The sequence below is a fragment of the Clarias gariepinus genome, chromosome 18, assembly GCF_024256425.1.
Source record: "Clarias gariepinus isolate MV-2021 ecotype Netherlands chromosome 18, CGAR_prim_01v2, whole genome shotgun sequence".
Taxonomy (NCBI): Eukaryota; Metazoa; Chordata; class Actinopteri; order Siluriformes; family Clariidae; genus Clarias; species Clarias gariepinus.
Window position 1 is genome coordinate 19,053,291 of NC_071117.1, and position 25,120 is coordinate 19,078,410.

The window sequence follows — 25,120 nt, forward strand, 5'->3', positions numbered from 1 at the left end:
CCAGAAAGTGTTAAACAACACTGGGGAGTTTATTGTGAACAGAAGACTAAAAAGATCAAATTCAAAACATCACTTCACTAAAGGAGGAAATCATCTCTACATGTAACAACAGTTCTGGTATATTAATAAATGTGTAAAATCTCTGTATCAAAGCGCACAAGTGCCGCAAAGGGACCGTCAATGTAAGCATTTTACTCCAATTTATACTTTTGATTAAATCTTTGCCTACGGATCCAGACTTTTGAGTATTTAAGAGTCAACCAGAGCTTTTACATTATGTTGTTTGATATTTAATGAAGCGATAAATCTCCTACCCTCCGTAGGCACTGAACACATTAAGGCTTGTCTCCTCCTCGTCCTCCTCCTCCTCTCCCCCTCAGCACCCAGTGTTTGTGGTCATGTGGGATGGAGCTTACCTTAAAAAAAATGTAGTTTCTTGGGAAGCAGGACTGCGTAACACCAGGCATGTGTTTCTAAAGGAGAACATCAACATACACCATCAACATTTACTCTGAGGAAGGAGAAAAAGGAGGAGAAGCTGTGAATCCAAACCAACTTCATTTTCTTATTCCATTTCAATAGATGGAAGTTTGAGGCTTTTAACTCACCTGTAAGGAAAGGACTAAAGGGTGTTTTTTTTCTTCTTCTTTCATTCCTAAATGTTTCATTTTTACAAATACGGAAGAAGTGAAAGATACACAAATAGACAACAATAAGTATCTGTAACAAACATTTTGTCCATTTTTGACTGCCATTCGGGTAATATCATTTCATTCCGTTATTTTAAAAAGAAAAATACCTTAACTGACTTTCTTTATTCATTTATTTATGTATTATTTTTTGAAATGACTAAACTGGAGACTAAATTGATATTTTGGGCTCTCGCGCTGTTGGCGCTCACCTGCGCCGAAGCCGAAAACCCGGATGGAAAAACGACCGGTCTGCGCGCGCTCAACGTCACGGCCGCGCGACTACCGCGCGCGCCGCCGCCCATGTGCACGGGACCCACAGAGATCCGGGACGCGTTTAAGTACATAAACGCGGCCGTGTCGTGTCTCGTGTTCGTGGTCGGGCTCGTGGGCAACTCGGCGCTGCTGCGGATCATCTACGCGAACGAGCGCATGCGCAACGGGCCCAACCTGCTCATCGCGAGCCTGGCGCTCGGTGACCTCGTGCACGTCGTCATCGGCATCCCCGTTAACGTGTACAAGGTGAGAACTGCATACTCGTGCATTTTAGTGTGGACAGGAAGGAAACGTTTATTCTTTTAGTTATTAATAGCATGTTTTTGGAATTCTTGAGGAATTAATTATTCATTTACCTTTAAAGATAAACGTCTGTGATGTCTTAAATGTGTTAAACGTAATTAATGCCAAATATCCTATTATGCTATATATACTGTATATATATATATATATATATATATATATATATATATAGAGAGAGAGAGAGAGAGAGAGACGTAATCAGAGAGATATTATTATTTCAGGTTGAAGCCTACATACATGTCCGTCTGTCTTTCTGTACTCTGCCTAACTTATTAATACAAAGAAGTCAACTTTTGTAAGGTTGAGTATCTTGCGTCCAGTTTACGCTAAGTTGTGCATCTTTCATTGTCAGCCAAATACACTCCAGCGCTTGAAATTTACTTGCATATGACTCGTGACTTCACTTCTGTTAAACATTTTGATTTCATTTTATGGTGCACGTTAAACTTTAGGCAAATACCTCAGTACTGCCAGAATATCACTCAATTCTGTCCAGTCAGTTGCATGATGCTGTAACAAAATCCATCTGGACAGACATACAGGTAGACAGAAAATGTTCTGAGACTGAGTTCAGGTCCTCCAATGTGGTGGGTAAGAATATCATCAATAGAGAGAGTTCTGACCAATATGCAGACAAAACCTTTCTTCTACTCACCAACCATTTTATTACATACACCTGTTCAATTGCATGTTACCACAAATATCAGCCAATCATATGGCATGTATTCAGGCATGTAGACATGATCAAGGCAATCTGCTGAAGAAGAAGAAAAGTAATTTAAGTAACTTTGAACGTGGCATGATTGTTGGTGCCAGACGGGCTGGTCTGATTATTCTTAAACTGCTGATCTACTGGGATTTTCACACACAACTATCTCCAGAGTTTACAGAGAATGGTTTGGAAAAGCTGATAGAAAGGCACGAACGCTGCATGGTCTAAAGAGTCTCGATTTATGCTGTGACATTCAGATGTACCATTTGAGCATGGTTTAAATGCCACAGCCTGGTATTGTTGCTGACCGTGTTCATCCCTTTATGACATGCCATGTCCCAAAACTAAAATAAACTGGTTTCTTGAACATGACAGTGAGGTCACTGTACTCAAATGGCCTCCACAATCACCAGATCACCAAATCTATTAGAGCACGTCCAGGATGTGGTAGAAATGGGGAGTCACAGCAGGTATGTGCAGCGGACAAATCAATATATAGTATATATTCATCACCAAAAAAAAATCATACACCCTTCAGAAAAAGAAAAACTTGTATAAATATTTGAATACTTAATTTATTGCTTTATGTTATATATTGATATATATATGATAATATTATTAATATTATAATAATATAATATACATCCTATTATTTTTCTTTTCCTGAAGTGTACATTGGTAAAGAAACTTCTTTAAGAATAAAAGAATTTGATATAACAAATGACAAGTTTGTGATAGGCCCATTTGTCTTATAGAGTAATGGCCTCTTCAAAAACTTGCATCTTTCTTCTATGCCACATTATTCAAATTGGGAACCCAGAGGTAAAAGAAGAAATCAACATTTGCCAGCCTCTACTTAGACCTTTTTCTCTACTAAAACTAAACCTTATGAATTGCCGTAACGTCATGTCTTGGATGATGCAATGAAGGCTTTACCTGTGGTATCACATCAGCATACAGTAGTCAGATCTGTCGCCAACAAACTGAGACAGTATTGCGTACATTTTGAACATTAGTCATGTGCATTATATTACTTTAATGCTGAGGAGAAAGCAGTGGGTGTTTATTCATTTATAGGCGGTGGACTTTTAAATTAAATAATTTATATTATTATTGTCAAAGTGTAAAAAATGCTCCTTTATGTAGCTTGATATTATAAATGTTTTGCTTGGTGTCATGATATCTCAATAGATAAGACCTACCTAATATCAAACACTCACTTACTCACACATCATCTATACACGGAAAAAACCCACCAATCACAGGGAGAACATGCAAACTCCATGCACACAGACCCGAGGTGGAAATCGAACCTGGACCCTGAAGGTGCAAGCCAACAGTGCTAACCACTAAGCCAATATCAACCATATCAATCAAACATATTACATTATATTAATTATTAAGTATAAGTCTATAAAAGTGACAAGGATGGATAGGATCAAGAATAAGTCCATCAGAGGGACACCCCATGTTGGAGATAAAGGCAGAGAGGCCAGATTGAAGTGGTTTGGACATGTTCAGAGGAGAGAGGAGGTAAGTTCAGGGTAAGAAGGAAAGTCCATGAAGCGATGCCCCCCTCATGCAAAGTGCCCACAGGCTGGTGGAGGCAGTGTTATGATCTGGGGTTGCTCCAATTGTTTATGTCTAGGCTCAGCAAAGTTATGTGGCAATAAAATCAAGTAAGGTTCAAATAAGTTTTTTTTTCATGGATATTTCACATTAACCAAAACTTATTCCTTTTTTTTTAGCTTCTGGCTGAAGACTGGCCTTTTGGTGTTGGAATTTGTAAATTGGTTCCTTTTGTGCAGAAGGCATCGGTCGGCATCACTGTCTTGAGTTTGTGCGCATTAAGCATAGACAGGTATGTCTTATTCACAAATTAATTTGTATTTTACTGCATGTTACAAATGCATATATAAATGTAGACAGTAATATTGCACATTGTACAGTAATAATGGTATTAATTTTATAATTCTGTTTTGCTGTTGGTCAGCTAACTCTCAGAAATTCAATGAGAGATTAAAGGTCCATCAGTTTACTTTGACATACTACTATTAGATATGGACAGGTATCCTGTAGTATCTACTCAGTACTTTATACCATGTCACTATGTCAGAATTACCAAATAATTCTCTGTATGCATTTAGACCATGCAATCTATGTGATATTAAATAGTAGTTTAATTAATAGTTGCAATTATTACTGCCTGTCTTACTTTCACAAGGTACCGAGCGGTGGCATCCTGGAGCCGCATCAAAGGTATCGGAGTGCCCAAGTGTACGACCATCGAGATCGTACTGATATGGCTGCTCTCCGTCATTCTGGCAGTGCCCGAGCTCATCGCCTTCGATATGATCACTATGGATTATAAAGGAGAGCACTTGAGGATCTGCCTGCTGCATCCCATGCAAAAGAGCCAGTTCATGAATGTCAGTGTGTGTTTATTAAATGTATCCCGAAGCTTTGAAGCTTTAGATATCTGTATCTTATGGTTAAGTCTGTAGTTGAATATACTGTATACACATATTCACATACACACGCCTTGAATATTTCTGCAAATTAAATTGGAATCAAGTCATGCCTTGACTGTGGGATTGATAATGGATTAGCTGTCTGAGGTCTGATACAAATGAACAGCCATTACATTATTAAGTACAGTACTTAACTTAGAAGAATTCTTCAAATTTAAAAGCAAAACGATTTAATGAATCATTATGTAATTTGGTCATTTTCTCTAATGGACACATTTCTGAGAGATTTTAGTTTTTTTTTTTTAGATTACTGAGGTTTTCCGATCGTGTTTATTTCATATTAACAACATTAATCTTTTTTCTTACATATTTATTAAAAATGGGGGGAAAAATTAGGCAAGTTCACGATGATAAGAATTTTATTTACTCCATATGATAAAATATACTATATTAAATCCTAAGTGGAAGATTATGAGGCTGGGAATTAAGTTAGTGTGTCAGTAAGAAATTCAATTCAATTCAATTAGTTTAACAATGATTTTCTCACAAAAATTAAAAGAAAATCAAAAATCCTTTTGATGCTTAATACTAATGTGGTTTTTTTCTCTTCTCAGGTTTATAAGTCAGCAAAAGATTGGTGGCTCTTCAGCTTTTACTTCTGCATGCCGCTGGCCTGCACCGCCATCTTCTACTCCCTCATGACCTGTGAGATGCTGCGTAAGAAGGGCAGTGCACAGATTGCTCTGACCGACCACCTAAAACATGTTGGTGCACTTTTTTGACTGTTTACTGTTGGGACCTCTGAATCCAGTGCCTTAAACCGTAAACCCCCAATCGGCAGGTGGCAGTTTACAGAAACATGCATTGTACGCAATAACCCTTGCAAAATGTCTTTTGAAAATATGAAGATGAAGCCATTAAATTACCTCTTTATCCTTTCTCCAAGGTAGCCAAGATGAGACCTTTTGTGGACAAATCATTATAGGCCCCTGCTTATTGAAGCTTGAGTATAATCTGTAACAATTAAAGTGTGATACCGGTAGCCCTTTTCACACAGAAATCGCTTTGTAAAGGTGATAATTAGACCTCCTCAATATTGCACTTTTTCCTAAGGTTTGGTTATTCAGTGTTTCCAGGTTCAGAATAATAAAGGTATGGAGCTTATGACGTCAGTGTCTAGTGCGACATGTAACATACTGTTGCGTCGGAAATACCATGCATCACTTTGTTTTTTTAAACACACGGGCAGATGAACTAAGTGTTAAGGTGCTATCCATGCACATTTAAAGTACTCACCAAATTGAGCACTTTCTTACTGACCAGGCACTTAACTAAGCTGCCTTAAGGGTACGTCTTTGCGTTCTATGATTAGCTCCTATTTCAGAACTCTTACAATATAACCAATCATATACTTAGCCAAATATTAAGGAAAAATACTAATTACATCTTAGTGCATTTCTTAGTGCTAGCCTGAGCCCAGAGCTGTCAATCGTGTCAATCAAAAAACATAACCCTGAAACTGCTGATCAGTCTCAATCTGTCAGTTCTTTTTAATTTTTCTTGATGAACTACAGCTTTGGCGCTAATTAAGCGTGGTGGTTATATCTCATCTACTCCTTATAAGATATCAGCGGGTTAGCTGCTAAGTGTCGTTTAAATTTCCATACATCACGCTTCTCATGACATCTTGCGATGGGGGTTCTTTCTTTTCACACAGATCTCATCTCACCCTCGGGATTACAGTACCTCCATTTACAGATTCGACAAGATCCCCGTTTCATACAGAACGGCAATTTGCAACGGTGGTGCAATATTCCCGCAGTGAACCGCCTGTGTGAATGGGGCTACCGATTCTCTTCTCAAATGTATAGTTTAAATGATTGCTTAATTATTACCGCAATACTGTGTGTCCTTATACATAGTGATTGTTAAGGAGGAATAAAATAGGCATGCGGATATGGGAAAATAATCAGTAATGTGAAATGGGAGGGCACACTGAAGTTAAGTGTTTCGTGATAACACATCACAAAGTGTTTTATTCGTGTTTAGTTTGTTATTTTGTATAATAGTAGCTGTAAACAGCTGCTCCTTTACCAGCTACACTATCAATCTTAATAAGCCCCAAAAATACACACAAACGCAAAATCCTCCATCTAAAGGACTTTTTCATGGCGGCAATTGTGGCATTTAAAGTTGAAAGTAACTTGATGGTTGCAAAATGCTGACACTGGAGACTCCTTACGAAATGTCCTAACAGGACGCATAAACATTATTTTTTATTTTTTAATTCGTCAGTGTAAACCTTTGAAATGTCTGTGAATGTGTTACCATAGCAACGATAACCTGCATGAGCCGCTGTTACATAATTAATTATCTCCTTCTGCCAATTAGAATCAACCTGAAGGTTATACAGTTCGAATATTACGTAAATAAAACCTTTCTGAAGTGATTCTGTCAACGAACGCTGTTTACCTCGAAATCTTGCCCCCCCCCGCAACCCCCGCATTCTCACCTCCTCTGATCTTGCTCGCCTGAGCTCATCATGCTCTTTATGTGGCTGCTTTTCTTGTGTTTGTGAAGTCTCTTCTGGCATATACCGCACTTTGATAAATTGCCAGTTAATGGATAGAATGGAGTGAAATAACTCCAAATGATCATTCATTTTCCATCTCTCTATATATGAGGGGGAGCACGGGTTCATTAACTCGTCTCGTGTGCCTGTGCGTTTCTCCGCATGCTCCTCTGGGGGCAGGAAGTAAAAGGAAATGGCAAGAGAAGTAGTTATCACACCCGTTTGAAAATTGTGAAAAATAATCAGCTTTTTTTTTTTTATTTAGAGGATCAGGTCTAGTTTTAGTATCAAGGTACCAATTAAAATGATGTAAGGACTAATTCTCCAAATGAAACATCTTTATGCCTGGTTACAATATATTGCGTTATTTTTCGTATAAACTTTGATATCGAAATGTGATATTCTGTCCCGTAGAGACGCGAGGTGGCAAGGACGGTCTTCTGCCTGGTGTTGGTCTTCGCTCTGTGTTGGCTGCCTCTGCACCTGAGCCGTATTCTCAGACTCACCCTTTATAATGAGGACGATCCGAACCGCTGCGAGTTTCTGAGGTAAACCTCACACATATTAGCAGTTTCTTCTAGCAATTACCTGCCACTTTTAAAACTTTAGTGGCAGTTGTGTCACATTTCCTCTGACATGTTTTTCAATTACACTGATTTAATGGGTTTCAGAAAGAGAGTGTGGGGAGAGACAGGAGATATATATTTATATGTATTTTAGTCCATCAGCTCACAAAAAAGCAGCTCCGGATTTTTATTTATTTAATAAATAAATTCCCTATGTCTTTATGTTTGTAAAGATATTTGACGATTCATTTTGGGCATTTTAATTTAGATGTTCTTATCATTAATGACCAAAATACGTACAGTAGATGGAAACCCTATTATAGATTAATATATATATATATATATATATATACTCAATGCTCTGTATAGTATAAAATGTGTGTGTGTGTGTGTGTGACATGTTCCTTCAGCTTCTTCCTGGCCCTGGATTACATTGGGATCAACATGGCTTCAGTGAACTCATGCATCAACCCAATAGCTTTATATATGGTCAGCAAAAGGTTTAAGAGTTCCTTCAGGGTAAGAAAACTCATTTCATCATTTATAAATTCCTCATTCACACATAAACGTAATTTAGGCTGCTTTCGCACTGCTGGCCCAGGCACGGATCTCAGCAGACTTCACCCCAAAGTCCGATAGTCAAAATTGCGCCTACTGTTTTTTATTTTATCCAGACAGTCGCCAGTGGTGACCCTCCCCCATGCAAAAAAAAAGCAATCTTTAATTCTGTGAAAGACTCTCTCTCTCTCTCTCTGTCTTTCTTCTCCTGCTCCTGCCTTCACAGCATGAGAGTATAGGACTGTGCGTGATAGCACAGCAGGGCTGCGTTCAATAACAAGAACAGTAGCGAATATAAGATTAAACCAAACCATTTCACTTACACACATGCTCTCTTGATATTAAATACAGCCCTGCTGTACTATCACACATGTTCCTACACACTCATTCTTCTGTCCATACAAGCAGATAGTGAAGTGAATTGCAAAACAATAAAAGAGATTCATTTACCACTTAATTTGGCAGATTGGTGTTAAATTTATTTTAGGCAGGAACTATATTTTACGGGGCGGCATAGTGCCTTAGTAGGGTCTGTCGCCTTGCACCTCCAGGGTCTGGGTTTAATTCCCAGCCATGTTTGATTCCCGTCTTTGTGTGCATGGAGTTTGTGTGCGTGACTTGTCCAGCGTGTACCCCGCCTCACACCCTTCAAATCTTCTGAAATAGGCTCCAGACCCCCCACAACCCTGTATACAGGATTAAGGGTTATAGATGATGATTGAGAGACTTGACTGAATCCTTTTTGAGAGCTGTTGCCGGTTCAAAGAAGATAAGATGGCAAAGCGGCTAAAACTAAGTGTTAAGGTGCTATCCATGCACATTTAAGATAATCACCAAATGCAATACTCTGCTCAGAGCTTACTGTCTCCCCAAATCACTGCGATTTCTCACCACCAAGGCACTTAACCGAGTTGCCTTTAGGGCCCGCCTTAACGCTCTAGGATTGGATCCTAGACCAATCACCTAACCAATCATAGACAAAGCCGGATTTTCAAAAAAGGGTATTTTTACACCTTACTTACAACAGAAGAAATTAATTCACCACTTTATTTGGTAGTTTTTTTCTGATTATAGGACTATAAGGACTATATCTTACGGGATCGTAAGAAGTTCACAAGAAGGCTTTTTGAATGAGAGTTTTGGTAGAGTTCTGACTTGTATACTTTTTCAATAGATATTGCTTGTTCAAAAACAATAAGTTTATAAAATCCCAAAGGGACTTCAGCATTTCATTTCTAAGATGACTGTATAAATGGCATTCCAACATTCCAACTATTGCATATATCTAGCATATATATATATCATATATTGGAATATCTAGCTTTTCATATCTTTTGATCCTCTGTATGTAATTTATGACAACCTTAATATGGTAAAATTATTGCAGTCCTTAAACGTACTAAGACATTTTTCTAGCTTAATAAGTTATTACTTTAATAAAGTTTAAATGACCAAAAATTCAATTATTTCTTAATCTTTTCAATATTTTTGCCTCATTTTGCAGTTTTATTTATTTTTGCATAGCATTAAAGTTGTGAGTTTGGAACAGACCATGTGACATTAGTAATAAATTTGAGAAGTATGCTTGGAACTACAAATATATATATAGGGTGGAATTATTTTCCAAACTGCACACACACAACCAGAGAACTCTTAAAAATATCCTGCAGGGAACTCCTAACAGTCCCATAATAAATCCGCTGCCCTTATTTTAGTGATGTGCAGAATTTCCTTTTTGATTTTTTTATTCTCGGTAGCTTTTGAAACTCTCCCAGTGCCACGATAACTAACAGTCATATACATTTATCAGTAATATACAATGTGGAGACAAGTATTTGGGGAAATCTGTAAGCTATTGAATTCAGGTGTTTAAATCAGACGCCTTGTCCCTAGTGAAGAGCAATCTTAATGCTTCAGCATACCAAGACATCAGACATCTTGGGCAATGCTATGATTCAAACTTTGTGGTAGCAGTTTGGGGACGACCCTTTTCCATTTCAACATGACTGTGTCCCAGTGCACAAAGCAAGGACTATAAAGACGTGGTTTGATCATTTCTCTGTGAAAGAACTTGACTGGCCCAAACACAGAGCCCTGACCTTAATCCCATCGAGCACCTTTGGGATGAGCTAAAATGGAGATTGCAAAACCAGACCTTCATATAAATGCTCAATGAATGAGCAGGAATTCCCACAAAAACACTTTATAATCTTGTGGACACTGTGATTACATGTCCTTTACACCCATATGTGTTTTTTGTACACGCCAGTCCAGATTCAGTCCCCTCTTACTGTTGTAATATCCTCCACTGTTCCGGGTAGAATTTCCACTAGATTTTGGAGCATCGCTGTGGGGATTGGACCTCTCAGCCAGAGGAGCATTTAGTGAGGTCAGGGACTGGTGTTGGGCAAGGAGGTCTGGGATACAGCCTCTGTTCCAGTTTATCCCAAAAGTATTCACTGGCATCGAGGTCAGGGTTTTACAACAACCTTGGGAAACCATGTCTTCATGGGCCTTACGTCATGTACTGTATAAGGGTGTTGTTTGCTGGAATTGGTTAAAGAATCTTTGTTCCAGGAAACAGGGATGTAGAAGACCACAGCATGGAAAGACAGTGTATCAAGTTGTTTGCTTCCAGCTTTGTAGCAACAGTTTGTAGAATTGACAACTGGTTGATTGATTGATTGATTTGATTGGTTGAATTGATTGGTTGTTCACAAACTTTTGGCCGTATAATGTACGTTTAAACCTTTGTTTATGATCTTTTGTTTATTTTTGTGCCCAGTCTTGCCTCTGTTGTTGGTGTCTACCTCCTGAGGTGTTAGCAGTGGATGGACAGCAGTCCTGCGTGAAGCTGAAATCGGCAGAGCACGGGTCAGAACAGAGCAGCAAACAAGTACACTTCGCTTTAAGTGCTCACCCCAAGGACAATTCTGTATATACAAAGGGTAATACTATATGTAATACAAACCTTTTGACTTTGAGTGACCACTCTGCTCTCTGTGCACCATCTGCGCCATTCGCAGCACATGAAATGAGGATGTATTGTGGAGTAGGTCACTACTCGGAGTAGCTACTGTACAGACACCTAAAGTGTATATAGTCATATTGTCTTGCTGAATGAGACACACCAATCACTATGTTGTTGACATGATCATTGTAACTGATGCTCCTGTTAGCGCTACTGATGTCAAACATTATTCTGACCAACCAGATTTAAGAAACTCAATATCACTATGGTATAAAATTGTCGAAATTATTGCAATAGGAGGTTAAATATAACCGCTAAATACTGTACTGTATGTGGAGCCAATTGACAGAAATACATCCCAGTGTTCCACTGCATACTCAAAGCTACCGGCACATTCTTTCATGCTGACAAGAGCAAACATATAGTGCTTCATGCCTTCTGTTAGCGTGATATGATTTTAGTAGGGTTGCTTGAAGCCTGCTTGAGGGGTTCACTTGTAATCAGAGCTGTTAATAACTCCGGTGAATTATTATTTAATATAATTTTGTGGCTGTATGTTAAGTTTGTATCTCATATTTAAATTAGCAACTGTGTAATTTGAAGTACCATAAAATGTCTCGACTATATAATTCCATTTTATAATATATTGCATCATATATGGGTGTTACAACACAATTTAAACAGAAGATTAAGGGAACGCAGGGGTGGCGGAGTGGCCTAGTGGTTACAGATTTGAATCTTGACCGCGTGAAATCTCCATGCTTGGTCGTTTCCTCCCTCAGGCCTAAAACATGCAGCATAGGCTGATTGGCATTTACAGATTGCTTGTGTCTTCTGATGACTTGGCAATCCATCAAGTGTGTACCCCGTCTTGTGCAATGGGAAGGACTCCAGCCCACCTGCAATCCTATACAGGATAAGTGGTATATAGATGACGGATGGATGTTTAACAGGTCCTATTCTATATGTTGATAATGGTTACATTGTTCACAGAGAAATCAAGAACGGCAAATGCAGCCAAGATTTACTGCAAATAGGTAAACAATGAGATCACGTTCAAGCTGGTGAAGAACGTCAAATGACAGAACTCAATACATTACAGTGGATTCAGGAACCCAACAGACAGAAAAGTCTGTTTTTTTGCCAATAAACTCTCTCAGTAGTGTATGTGAACTCCTGATGTCCTTCCAGAGACACTCTGCCCCACACTATGGGGGGACATTTACTGAAAGTATTGTGCTTCATTCTGTTTCCAAATTCTCACATGTTGGTCACAGTTGGAAATGTGGAAACTCTGTGAACATTTTTCAACAATCTAAGTCTCCAGTGAGAAGTTTGCCAGACCTGGTATTCCCTGCCAAATGCCAAGTGTGCAATATCTTGGTGTGAGCTACTGTATAGACCTCGACGGGGAATTCTGCTCCTTAAACCACTTTCATTCAAACAGTATCTGGCAGTCTGGCCAACAATTTTCTGATGTTTGTTGGCACTTAAAAAGTCTCTTTGCAAGGGAATTTTTAAACCCCAATTTTATAACCTTATGGGACCACGGACGTATTCGCACCATAGACGACCATAGGTACCCAAGTTTCACTTGTGTCTGTGGGGACTAAAAGATAAAGAAAATCCCAACATCTTAATGTGAGCTACTATAGAGACCTCGACAAGCAAAAACTGGCAAAAAAGGAAACTCTGGCTACAACAGAAAGGCACCAGAACCCCCAGTGCACCATGGCCTGCTGCGTACAAATCTTACCAGGCAAAGAGTTCAAAGTTGTTGATCTGGCATCCAAATTCCCCCGGATCCCAACCATCCATGGAAGCCCCACCTACAACCCACAGCACTAAAACAATCGACGCACATATATATCTTGCACCTTTAGGATAGAGGGTTCAATTCCCGCCTGTGCTTGGCAGGTCTCCTCCAGGTACTCTTGTTTCCTCCTACAGTCCAAAGATTATGTTAATTGGGATTTCCAAATTGTCCATAATGTGTTTGTATGTGGACCCCTGTGAAGGATTAGTACCCCATCTTGTGCCCTTAGTCCCCTGTTATAGGCTCCAGTCCCCCACGACCCTGAACGCAGGATAAAGCAGTAAAGAAGATCAGAATCAGAAGGAGGTTTATTGCCAATTACGTTTGCATATACAAGGATTTAGTTTTAATGACAGAAGCTTCCAGAGCCAACAACAAAGAAATGGAATAAGATGTGGGATAATATCAAATAAATATCAGCGGTGACTGAACGAATATCTTCCTCTGAGATATGCGACACAAGTCGACCACAGCTGCCGGAGCAACATTAGGGAACGCATAAACACACTCAGTGGGAAGCGTTATCCTCCTCTTCCGCTACTGGCGCTATGATTGATGTGAGAGAATGTCGTATGCACCCTAGAGAGAGAATGGCTAATCCGCTCTAGACTCCAAGCAAGTAGTTGTAGCAAACAATAACAGTCCTGAGAACAGTTTAAGAGTCTCAGAACTGGTTTAATCCAATAGGCAAAAAATTGCAGGACTGTTTTCAGAACTCAGTTTGAATTCATCGTGCATCACAAGCAGGTACAGTACGTACCAACCTCTGGCCCAGCTCGCCAGAAAAAAAAAACATTTAAAAAGAAATTTGTATAATTTGAATTAATTTGCATTAAAAACATTTTTTATTGTTGTCTTAACATAGGGGGCAATTTTTGAGTAGTGTTCATTAGATCTGCATATGTAATCACAGCTTCTTAGACTAATCAGTGCGTATTGTGGATTTCTTTCATCTTTAACCTGTAGCTGGCTCTCCATTCGAATAAAGACATGACAGAACTGGGTCAGAGACAAGAAAAAAACAAAAGAAAAATCAGCAGGTGGTTCAAAGTTGGCAAAGCTCAATTCATCTCTGTTGATGAAAACCAAGACCGAACCCATGCAGCTTGATTTACTTGTTTACTTTTAGACCAAAATAAACTTTGGTAATTCAGTTTTCCAACTTTGCACTGCTGCTTCAGAGAGAATTGCATAGCGACTGTTTTCTGTCAGGCTTTGAAATGGTTTCAACCTCCTGCCTTTGTTTATTTGAATAAAGAGAATCTGAAGTGAACAGTCTGATGTACAATTGGGTTGTCACTAGAATACACACAGATGCAGCCAATTTGGGATTCTACAATATCACTTTACCCGAATGATTCATCTCGATAAAGTGATGAATGGATTTGTCTTTGTCACATTTTTTATCGCCTTTGTCTACGCAAAGGTCATACCATTTATAAGAGTGCTCTTGAAGGACATCACATGAAAGAGGGAATACACTAGCACCTCATATGACTCCCTCATTTTACTCTCCGGTCACACACAGCACATTAAAGCAGTGAATTCTCTCTCGGGTACTTTTGTCCTGCCTCAGGGGCTGTGAAATTGGCAACAGTGGCGCTGCTGATCAACGGCAGTCTCCCTCCACGATGCTTGTCAAATCATAATGGCCAAAGGGCCTTAAATGACAAAGTAGATTACCTTCCAGGGGCATGTCTCCATGGAAATGACAAGGGACAGAGAGAAAAGTTCATACAGTAAAAATGGTTTAATACAGTTGTAGTGGCGTCCAAACGTCTGAGTTTAATATTAAAGAAATGTTTATTTGGTTGCGTAAAAATGTGTTTTGTAAAATTATATTTCTCATTTATGAAAAAAAAAAAACATAAAGAAGCCAAAATAAAAGCTAAAACATCCCAATATTTTGTTTGTGATCTTGCTTTACTGATATTTACATTAAGTTACCCTGAGCTGCATTCACACACGTCTTTAAAAAATGGAGTGAACATTTACATCATATTACTGCATTTGCCATTATTATTACATATTTCTCATCATATCTGAGCAGTTGAGGTTGCTCAAGGATCCAACAATGGCAACCTGGTGATGCTGGGGTGTGGTGCTTGGGTTTGAACCTGGTGCTTTCTGATCAGTATTCCAACACCTTAACCACTGAGCTACCCCTACCCCATACATAAATTCATAGACATTTCTAACAGTGTACATTTTAGACACCTTAACCACTGAGCCACCACTGCCTATAAGAACTACTACAACTTGCCTGGAATGCAGTAAAAACTGGTACATGGAGCTGCCACACTTTTGGACAAACAAGGTGCCGGAAGAACTTGTATAACAGGACATACTTTATATACTGTTATACTGTAGTAATGAAGAAATTGACAAGTTATTGACCAGTCAATGGGATGTCAATGCGTTGTTGCAACAACATTAGACACAACCTCTTGTGTAATGACCATGGTAGGTCCAAGCCATGTTGTAGAAGACAACAAGATGTTTACCACACATGCAGCAGGTCATCAGCTTGCCCATTTCGCGTTGACAGAGGTTAGTAGAAATACTGGATCCAGTTTCCTCACAGCATCATTTCATGCTGAAATGCACTGTGCATGTGGCAGTCATTACTGTCTTGACTTAAAGGAACCTGGTAAGAGTGTGACATACTGTAGTAATAACTCGGTTTGGTTACATTGAAGCTGAAAGCATGCATTCCCTATGTAAGGCTTGTTTAGTTCATCCAGTCGTAACTAAACCAAAATCTTTATTTGTAGTACGCTTTTAACAATTGTCATTGTGGCAAAGCAGCCTTACAGAATCAAAAGGAAATTATGGGAATTTGTACGAAATGTGGAAAATGTGTATGAATCAAAATGATCAGATTGTCTCTTATGAGCAAGCCAAGGGCAACAGTGGCAAGGTGGCAAGGAAAAACTCCCTGAGATGACGGTAGGAAGAAACCTTGAGAGGAACCAGACTCAACAGGGAGCCCATCCTCATTTGGATTACATATTGTCTTTAAGTAAATATGAAGTCCAGTTCGTCATTGGAGGCTCAGGTAGTCTGTAGGAAATAACATGAAAAATAAATTCTTTTTTCTTGTCCTGTCTTTGTCGTGTAAAAAAACTTTATGTATTAGCTGTATGACTAATTATGGACGTACAGTATTAGCCCAGCTTGTGAAATACGAATACAACTGAATATGAATGCAAGACCAGTTTGTGGAAGCCGAGCTGGTCTGTTACCACATATACAGTAGCAAAATACCCACAAGTACTCAAAAATTATATCCGGAATATATGCAGAACCTGCAGCATTCTGAGCATGACAGTAGAATCTGATAGAAGATATGTGAGCCACGTCAACCTAATAACATCCCAAAAACATAATAAACCACAAATGTAATACAAACCTGCAGCTTTTAATATAATGAATCCCACAAACGTAATAATTTTCCTGCAAACGCAATATGAAAATTGTAGGAAGTTATTACAATTTTGAAAGATGATTTCCACTTTCCCACAAATGGAACAAATCCCTGCAAACTGCTGTTGGGTTTGTTAGAAATGTATTATGCTAGTGGTATTATTACTTTAAAAGCTGCAGATTTGTATTATGCTTGTGGTTTATTACGTTTGTGGGCTGCTATTATGTTCGAAATGCACAAACTTTTGCCAGATACGATGTTGATAGATGGTTATTCTCAGCTGTAATCTGAATAACAAGTTTTTGATTTGGGAAAAGCATTACTGCAGTAATGTTTAGCTTGTTAACTTAGTCATATTAAATTACAGATTGAAAGTTGTATTGTGATAATGTGTGGATTTTTCTTTTTCTTTTCTACAGTTGCTCAGATTAGTATATTATTGAGCTTTTACCAAATTCCTGAACAGTTTGCAGAATTTTCCCAAATTGCAATTCCTGACATTTTCTTGGTAACTTGCTCTAATCATCCATAGACTTAACTACACACTAGCTACGAAATGTTAAGATGTATTTAAGAATCACATGTGTCTCTGCTATAACCTTTACCAAACTTATGCTGAACTGTCATGGAGTTATACATTTTGTAACTGTATATAAAACATGTTGATTTTTGATTACATTATTAAACTAAAATATTCCTTTTTTTATTTTACTGTCCTACAGTAATCCCAAAAATTTAAATAATACGCAGCAGCTCAGCTTTAAAGGAGATATTTGGAAGAGGGGTCAGTGTTGCATTTCCTGCCATAACCTTTTAATGGAGAACATGTGCAAATGATTGGCTCGGACGTCCTGAAATGTAACTTGGTAGTGAGAAGTGTCTCAGTATGCCTGGTATCTTGGTATCATCCCCAAGGTCAAGCAGAGTGCGCAAATCGAAACATTAGACATTTTCCGTTCACATTCTACACCAGGGATCAAAAGAACTGGGCATAATTCCATCCATGGGTGGAATATGAGCAGAATTCCTCTCAGGCATTCTCATCTTCTAGTGGGTCCTTGGGTGATGGTCACCATTGTTTTCATGGAACACCAACCCTACTGCATGTCTTGTATGTATGTACAGTGGGGCAAAAGGACACCAGAAACAAAATTGTAGACCTGCACCAGGCTGGGAAGACTGAATCTGCGATCGGTAAGCAGCTCGGAGTGAAGAAATCAACTGTGTGAGCAATTATTAGAAAATGGAAGACATACGATACATACCTCGATCTGGGGCTCCACGCAAGATCTCTTTTTGAAGTAAAAAAAATCACAAGAACTGTGAGCAAAAATCCCAGAACCTAGTGAATGACCTGCAGAGAGCTGGGACCAAAGTAACAAAGGCTTCCATCAGTAACACACTGCGCCGCCAGGGAATCAAATCCTACAGATGTGTCCCCCTGCTTAAGCCAGTACATGTCCAGCCCGTCTAAAGTTTGCTAGAGGGCTTTTGGATGATCCAGAAGAGGATTGGGAGAAGTCATATGGTCAGATGAAACCAAAATAGAACTTTTTGGTAAAAACTCAACTTGTCGTGTTTGGAGGAGAAAGAATGCTAAGTTGCATCCAAAGAACACCATACCTACTGTGAAGCATGGGGGTGGAAACATCATGCTTTGGGGCTGTTTTTCTGCAATAGGGACCAGGACGACTGATCCGTGTAAAGGAAAGAATGAATTGAGCCATGTATTGTGAGATTTTGAGTGAAAACCTCCTTCCATCAGCAAGGGCATTGAAGATGAAACGTGGCTGGGTCTTTCAGCATGACAATGATCCCAAACACACCGCGCGGACAACGAAGGAGTGGCTTCGTAAGAAGCATTTCAAGGTCTTTAAGTAGCCTAGTAAATCTCCAGATTTTAACCCCATAGAAAATCTTTGAAGGGAGTTGAAAGTCCATGTTGCCCAGCGACAGCCCCAAAACATCACTGCTCTAGAGGAGATCTGGATGGGAGAATGGGACAAAATACCAGCAAGAGTGTGTGAAAACCTTGTGAAGGCTTACTGAGAACGTTTGACCTCTGGCATTGCCAACAAAGGGTATATAACAAATATTATTTGAGATGAAAATTTGTTATTGACCAAATACTTATTTTCCACCATAATTTGCAAATAAATTCTTTAAACATCCTACAGTGTGATTTTTTTGGATTTGTTTTTCCTTTTTTTGTCTCTCATAGTTGAGATGAAAATTACAGGCCTACGTCATTTTTTAAATGGGAGAACTTGCACAATTGGTGGCTGACTAAATCCTTTTTTTGCCCCGCTGTACTAGTAATGGGAAGTTTAAATCATTTTAGTGACTCGGTTCTTTGAATCTCATTCATCAAAATGAACAAATCTTTTTTGAGTCATTTAGTTCATTTCGTTCTTTTGATCAGAAATAAAATAAAATGTTACATTTTCAAGAAACAGACCCCCAAAACAAAGATTTTGGCTATAGTTCAAGTAATGAAAATATTACAATGCAGCTAGGAACATAATTGAAACAGAAAATAAAAAGAACAACTCTGTCTAGGAGATTCGTTGAGAACCGTTCAATTCTGTTTCCTCTGTACTGCACTGCATAGCGTCTATGGGAGTCACGTGACAAAAAAATGACCAAAAGACTGAAAGGTAACTACTAATTTCTGTTTCCTGTAAATAATCTACGGAGGTTTTTGCGATGCTTTGCGCATGTGCGCCCAGTAGAAAATGAACGACTCGCTCTCCGAGACTACTCGTTCTTCTCAGTCACGTTAAAAATTTGTTCAAAAAGAAGGAATCATTCATGAACGACCCATCACTAGTATGTCACCTTAAATAAAGCAAATGATCTAGCACACCAAGAGATTCACAGACCGGCAGCACAACATTCGGCCCTTGCATCCTGCCTGGACTCCAGACTCTCTGACGTTCACAATCACCTGATTTATTATCTTATGAATTCGTTCCCCATCACACAGTATATAAGGACTCTTTGCACTTTCACCCTTTGGTGTAATGTACAGTATATGCACCGTGCTTCTCATACCAATCATTACCAAGCCTTGTTCATTGATTTTCTTGGTTTCACACCCAAGAAAAACTTAGTTCACAATGTCCGCAGATCTCCTCACCATTTCCTGTAACTTAACATTGACTTTAATTCATCATTAGACTGCAATTAATAAAGGTCCCGATATACATTACATGCACTTACAGTACATCTAGACTTGCATATCTTCCAATTTCAGACTTTAAAATCCATTTTTGATGCTGTGAATGCTAAACCTAATTAATCGGGTTAATTTCATTAAAATGCTTTTAAATCTGAAAATATTTGAAAAGGTTAAAGATCCAGTAATTCCCCTATGTATTACTCATGGCTACTATTATGTAATACGGTTTACTCTTATAAAAATATTTTCTTTACACAGTTTACCTATGCTAAAGATAGTTCAGCACGCGGTTAAACGTGCACCAATATTTGCAGAGGGGAGTGAAAATGGGTTTGCACATACTTCTGGGTTAGCCGGTCAAACAAACAAGGGGAGAGAAATGTTTGAAATAATGAAAAGCTCAGTGGTGGGGAAAGAGAAAGAGAGCCAAAGAAAGGTTTAAGGATCCTGAGGAATTCCGTGCGGACATCCTATCTCTGTTTGCCAAATGGAACGGGGTGGAAAAGCGGAGAAATGGCATTCTTTCTCTCGTTTGTCCCTTCTTCTTTTTCCCCTGTCAAAATGCATAAACACATATAGATAAGCCCGGCTGCTAGTTATTGTAATTGAGCTTTGAAAATAAGCAAGTCTACTTTGGCAGAACAGATCAGACTAATGTTCTTATTTTCACACAGAATTGCACCCTGCATTTTTATTCTCATTTTCTGTTGTGTTTCTAGAGTCATAGACTGCAAAGGGCTCAGGGCAAAGAAGGAGCGCTGTTTTATTAAAATATCTTCAAAGGTGAAAAAAAAGCAATAGCTATTTGAAGACTGAAGCAATAAAAATGTCTGCAATATATCTGGTCTTAATTGGATTTTTTTTTTAAGCAAAAAAAGTTTAAAATACTTTTTATTTCTGTAGAATGTCATATATATATAACATTCTACTTTTAATCCTTAAATGATCATTCTCTGAAGAACAACTCTAGAGATACACTTACTGGCCACTTCATTAGGTATACCTGTCGGACTTCTTGTTAACACACATCAGCCGTTCAAATGGAAGCAACCCGATACATTTATGGTGGCATGGTGGTGTAGTGGTTAGCACTGTCACCTTGCACCTCCAGGGTCCGGGTTCGATTCCCAGCCAGGCTCGATTCCCATCTCCCATGGAGTTTGCGTGTTCTCTCCGTGCTTGGTGGGTTTCCTCCTGGTACTCCAGCTTCCTCCCACAGTCTAAAGACCTGAAGATTAGACTATTTGGCGTTACCAAATGCATGCAGTGCACCCCTTAGTGTGTGTGCACCCTGTGATGGATTGGAACCCTGTCCAGGGTGTACCCTGCCTTGTGACCTAAGCCTCCTGGGATAGGCTCCAGTCCCCACCACGACCCTAAATATAGGATAAAGCGGTATAGAAGATGAGTAAGAGAGTCTAAGTCTTAATTTCGGCTGTGACATTCAGATTAATGGTGTCAGACATCTTCTCAGCCTGGACAACATGAAAGCATGCATCCATCCTGCCTTATGTCAAAAGGTTCAAGCAGGTGGTGGTGATGTAATGGTGTGGACATGTATATTCTTGGCATACTTTGTACCCCTTAGTACCAATTGAACCTGTTTTTTTTTTTTTTTTAAAGAATAAATAAATAAATAAATAAATAAATCAATAGCAATATTTTAAAAGAATTATGAGCAGCTATGGGTTTTACATGATAATTGGAATCTGGTGCGAAAGCTACAAATGATGAAGAGGCCCTGCTTTTCTGGTGACAGCTCTCATGCATAATATTCCGCAAATAAATATATTATTATTTCTGCATAAATAAAGCAAGTTCTCCACCGATACAGGTCTTCACATTTTTTCCCTTCTTTCAGGGAAAAAAAAACAAAGTGTTATATGACAGATTGTGCGAGACAGACTCAAACCATTTACAGATGGATGGAAAGAGATCAAATCAAAACAGGCCTCTGGAATTTTTTTTTTTCTTTTCATATGTTGGCTTGATTTACACACATGGCACCATATGCTCCAAACATCACAAGTTATATTCATCCACTTTCCCTATCCACCCAGGACCACAGTAAACTAAAAATGAAAAAAATAATAATAATAAAAAGGACTTTAGAGTGACTCAGTGATATACAAATCCTACAAAATGAATATCTGAAAGTTTCTTGGCTCATGGTCAGGTAGTTTAGAAGAGACAGAAGGTGATACTGACGCAGATGTGAGATCACTTGGAGTTATGGTTTCAAGACAAAGGCCAAGAAGGGAAGTTTTTTTTTTTCAGGTTCTTTCCACCCACGCCGTCATTATAGGTGCAGAAATCAGGTCACCCAACACGTTTCCTCAGAACGAGAGATTGCAACAAGTGGGAGAGGTTTCAGAAAAAGAAAGAAAAAAAGTTGATGAGGTGTAAAGTCAAGGCTGGTATAACGAGAAACGTTTTCCTTACTTTTCATTTAAGTGTGTTCACTAGCAGCCATTTATTAAGTAGCCTGAATGATATATACTGTATATAAAGATATTTATCAAATTTAAAAAAATAGTATGATGTATATTATATTGATATAATATCAATATTATTATCATATCAATATATAACATCTAGCCATCAATTTAGTATTAAAATATTTATACAAGGTGGCACGGTGGTTTACTGGTTAGCACTGTCGCCTTGCACCTCCAGGGTCCGGGTTCGATTTCTGTCTCTTTATAGATGTCTCTCTGTCTCTCAAAGATGATGCTAATCTAACTTCATTATTTCAGTCTAATAGTACACTAATAAAGTGCACTCTACAGTACACTCACTGGCCACTTCATTAGATACACCCAGCTATTACTGTGTTGGCTCACCTTTAGTCTTCACAACTGCCTTAATCCCTCATCGCATATACAGTACTATATTATGTAAGGTTATATGTAAGTGCATTACTTTGATGGTATAGTTACCGTAAGCCCGCTGTACAGCTCGATTTGTAATAGAGGATTTTAGACAATGTTACTATCAACCATAAGACAAGTGGTTGGTGCCTCATGAGCGTCATCCAGGTCTGGATTTCTGCATAAGGACCAGACATTTCTAACAAAGCACTTCCCAGTAGTTCACTTTTATCTCATTTTTCAAGTCTAGAGTTGTAACTTTTGCAAGTCAAATGTGAACCCTCTAGGGTGCCAGGCTAAGAACAAATCTCATAGTGACCCCTACTGGGCAATCAACAGGTTTCTCCTCTTAGGATGACCAATCATGGTGTCTGCATTTTGTTAAAATTGTTCTTGCCTTGTTCTAGTTATTTTGTCCAGCTGTTATATAACATTGTTATTACACATTAGCTTCAGGTATTGCCTGTCTAACAAAGCTCAAATTGTTTTGATTAGCCAATATAATTATACATTATAATATAATATGAACTAGAACTTATTTAGATCTGTTGCATTGTAATGTGTTGCATGATTTTATTAGCCTTGCGACTACAACTGTACATCAATTTTACTTGTGGTATGATTACATAAGTTATTAATACATACAGTAGGTAACGCCCACTCGTGCATGGAAATTATTATCATCTCCATTTATTCCTTATATTATTTATTCCAATAATGTAAATTATAAACTACTAGCCACAACTATATATATATAAGGAAATTCTTTAGTAATTTATTCATTAGTAATTTATTACTTTAATTGAGTTGTATTAATAACGTTAGTTATTAATGCAGTTTTATAGAAAGCAGAAATGCCTTCAAGTCATTTACTTAACATTTAACATTTGATAATTGCTTTACGTGGCACATTGGCTTAGTGGTTATCACTGTTGCCTTGCACCTCCAGGTTCGTTTCCCAGACAGGTTTGAGTTCCACCTCTGTGTGCATGGAGTTTGTATATTCTCCCCGTGCTCGGTGGGTTTCTTCCGGGTACATCAGTTTCCTCCCACAGATTAGGCTAATTGGACCAAGGCATTGGACTACAGTTTAAAAGGTGCCAGGTTCAAACCCCACCAACACCACTGTTGGGCTCTTAATCTTCAACTGCTCATAATGTAATGTAAGTCACGCTGGATGAGGGCATCTGCCGAATGCCGTAATGTAAATGTACTGTAAATGTGTGCCTCGCGATGAATTGGTACCCCATCCAGGGTGTACCCTGCCTCCTGCGACCCTGTATACAGGATAAAGCGGTATAGCTGATAAGTGAGAGTGCTTTAATTTACACTCACTTTATTAGGTACACCTTGCTAGTACTGGCTTGAACCTCATTTTGTCTTCAGAACTGAACCGTTGATAGTGTACAAGGTATGGAGCCGTGCTTTTATTTTGATTAAGCCAGTATTCTGACCTTACCATCTAAATGTTGCGGTCGAAATCGAGACCGTTAGCAACATTTTCCTCCAATCTTCTATTGTCTATTGAATTTGGGTGAGCCCATGTGAATTCAAGCCTCAATTTACTCTTCTTATCTGACAGGTATGGGTTTCTGCTGCTGGAGCCCATCTGCTTCAAGGTTCAACGTGTTGTGCATTCAGGGCCTTTCTATTAGCTTGAAACAGTCTGGCCATCCTCCTCTGACCTTTAGCATCAACAAGGCATTTTAACTGGATATTCTCTCTTTTTTTCAGACAATTCTTTGTTAACCCAAGTGACTGGTACCAACGAACGTGCATTGCCTTTATTCCTCATTCTGATTCTTGGTTTGAACTTCAGCAGATCACCTTCACCATGTCTACATGCCTAAATGCATTGAGTTTCTGCCATGTGATAGGCTGATTAAATATTTGCTTTAACAAACAACTGAACTGAACAGGTGTACCTATTGAATTTGGCCTAGGTACACCGGAAAATATTAAATAAGCTATTATGTCTATTTTACTAAAACAAATACAATTTGTAATGTAATTAATTTAATTTGTTTAACATAAACATACCAATTTTACCATTATCCAATGTTTTGTTCAAATTTTGTATTGTACGTTTGAGCAGAATTTCTGCCCATAATTCTATATGTTGATATACGCATCATTTTCTAAGTGTAGGTTCTGGCCTGTTTTTGGCTTTGTATGCAAGCATCAGTGTATTAAACCTGACATGAGCACCTGCATGAGGTTGAGAACAAATTGTGCAACTGCATTCGGGATTAGCTGCACAGGTCGGATAACGCGTGGAGGCAGACCTGCCAGCAGTCGTAGTAGTCTTGTCTTAAAATGACAAGGACTAAACAATGGCCTGAGTGGTGTCTGTGGATAGAAATGGCCACAGATCTCAAATCTCTAATATTGTCAAAGAGAATCCAGCCTGAAAGTGTGAGTTAAGTAAAGGGGCGCAACAAACATAGAACTATCAAACGTAGTTATATCAGTGTGGTGCAGGTTCTTTTCTTTTCTTTTTCAATTATTTTTTATTAAAGTAAATTAAAAAAAGTAATAAAAAAAAAAGGATAACGATGTTGTTCATGTGAGGTTGTATTTGCTGAATAACGAGACACTCTACGGTCAGATGATTTTTATTATGTTTTTACCCCCTCAAAAAACAAAACATAGACTTAAAAGAGGGGGTACTAACTTTTGAACATGACTACTGTATATATATATTTTAT

The 25,120-nt window shown here is 38.6% G+C and overlaps 1 protein-coding gene across 1 annotated transcript; it reads left to right on the forward strand.

Moving 5' to 3' along the window:
* The first annotated feature begins 693 nt into the window (after positions 1-693).
* On the forward strand, positions 694-14,768 carry ednrba (endothelin receptor Ba). Its single transcript, XM_053476415.1, has 7 exons — positions 694-1,211; positions 3,729-3,841; positions 4,205-4,409; positions 5,066-5,215; positions 7,438-7,571; positions 8,000-8,108; positions 10,933-14,768. Exons 1-7 carry the CDS (start codon positions 846-848, stop codon positions 11,218-11,220), a joined length of 1,365 nt encoding a protein of 454 aa, XP_053332390.1. The 5' UTR covers positions 694-845; the 3' UTR covers positions 11,221-14,768.
* The last annotated feature ends 10,352 nt before the right edge of the window (positions 14,769-25,120 follow it).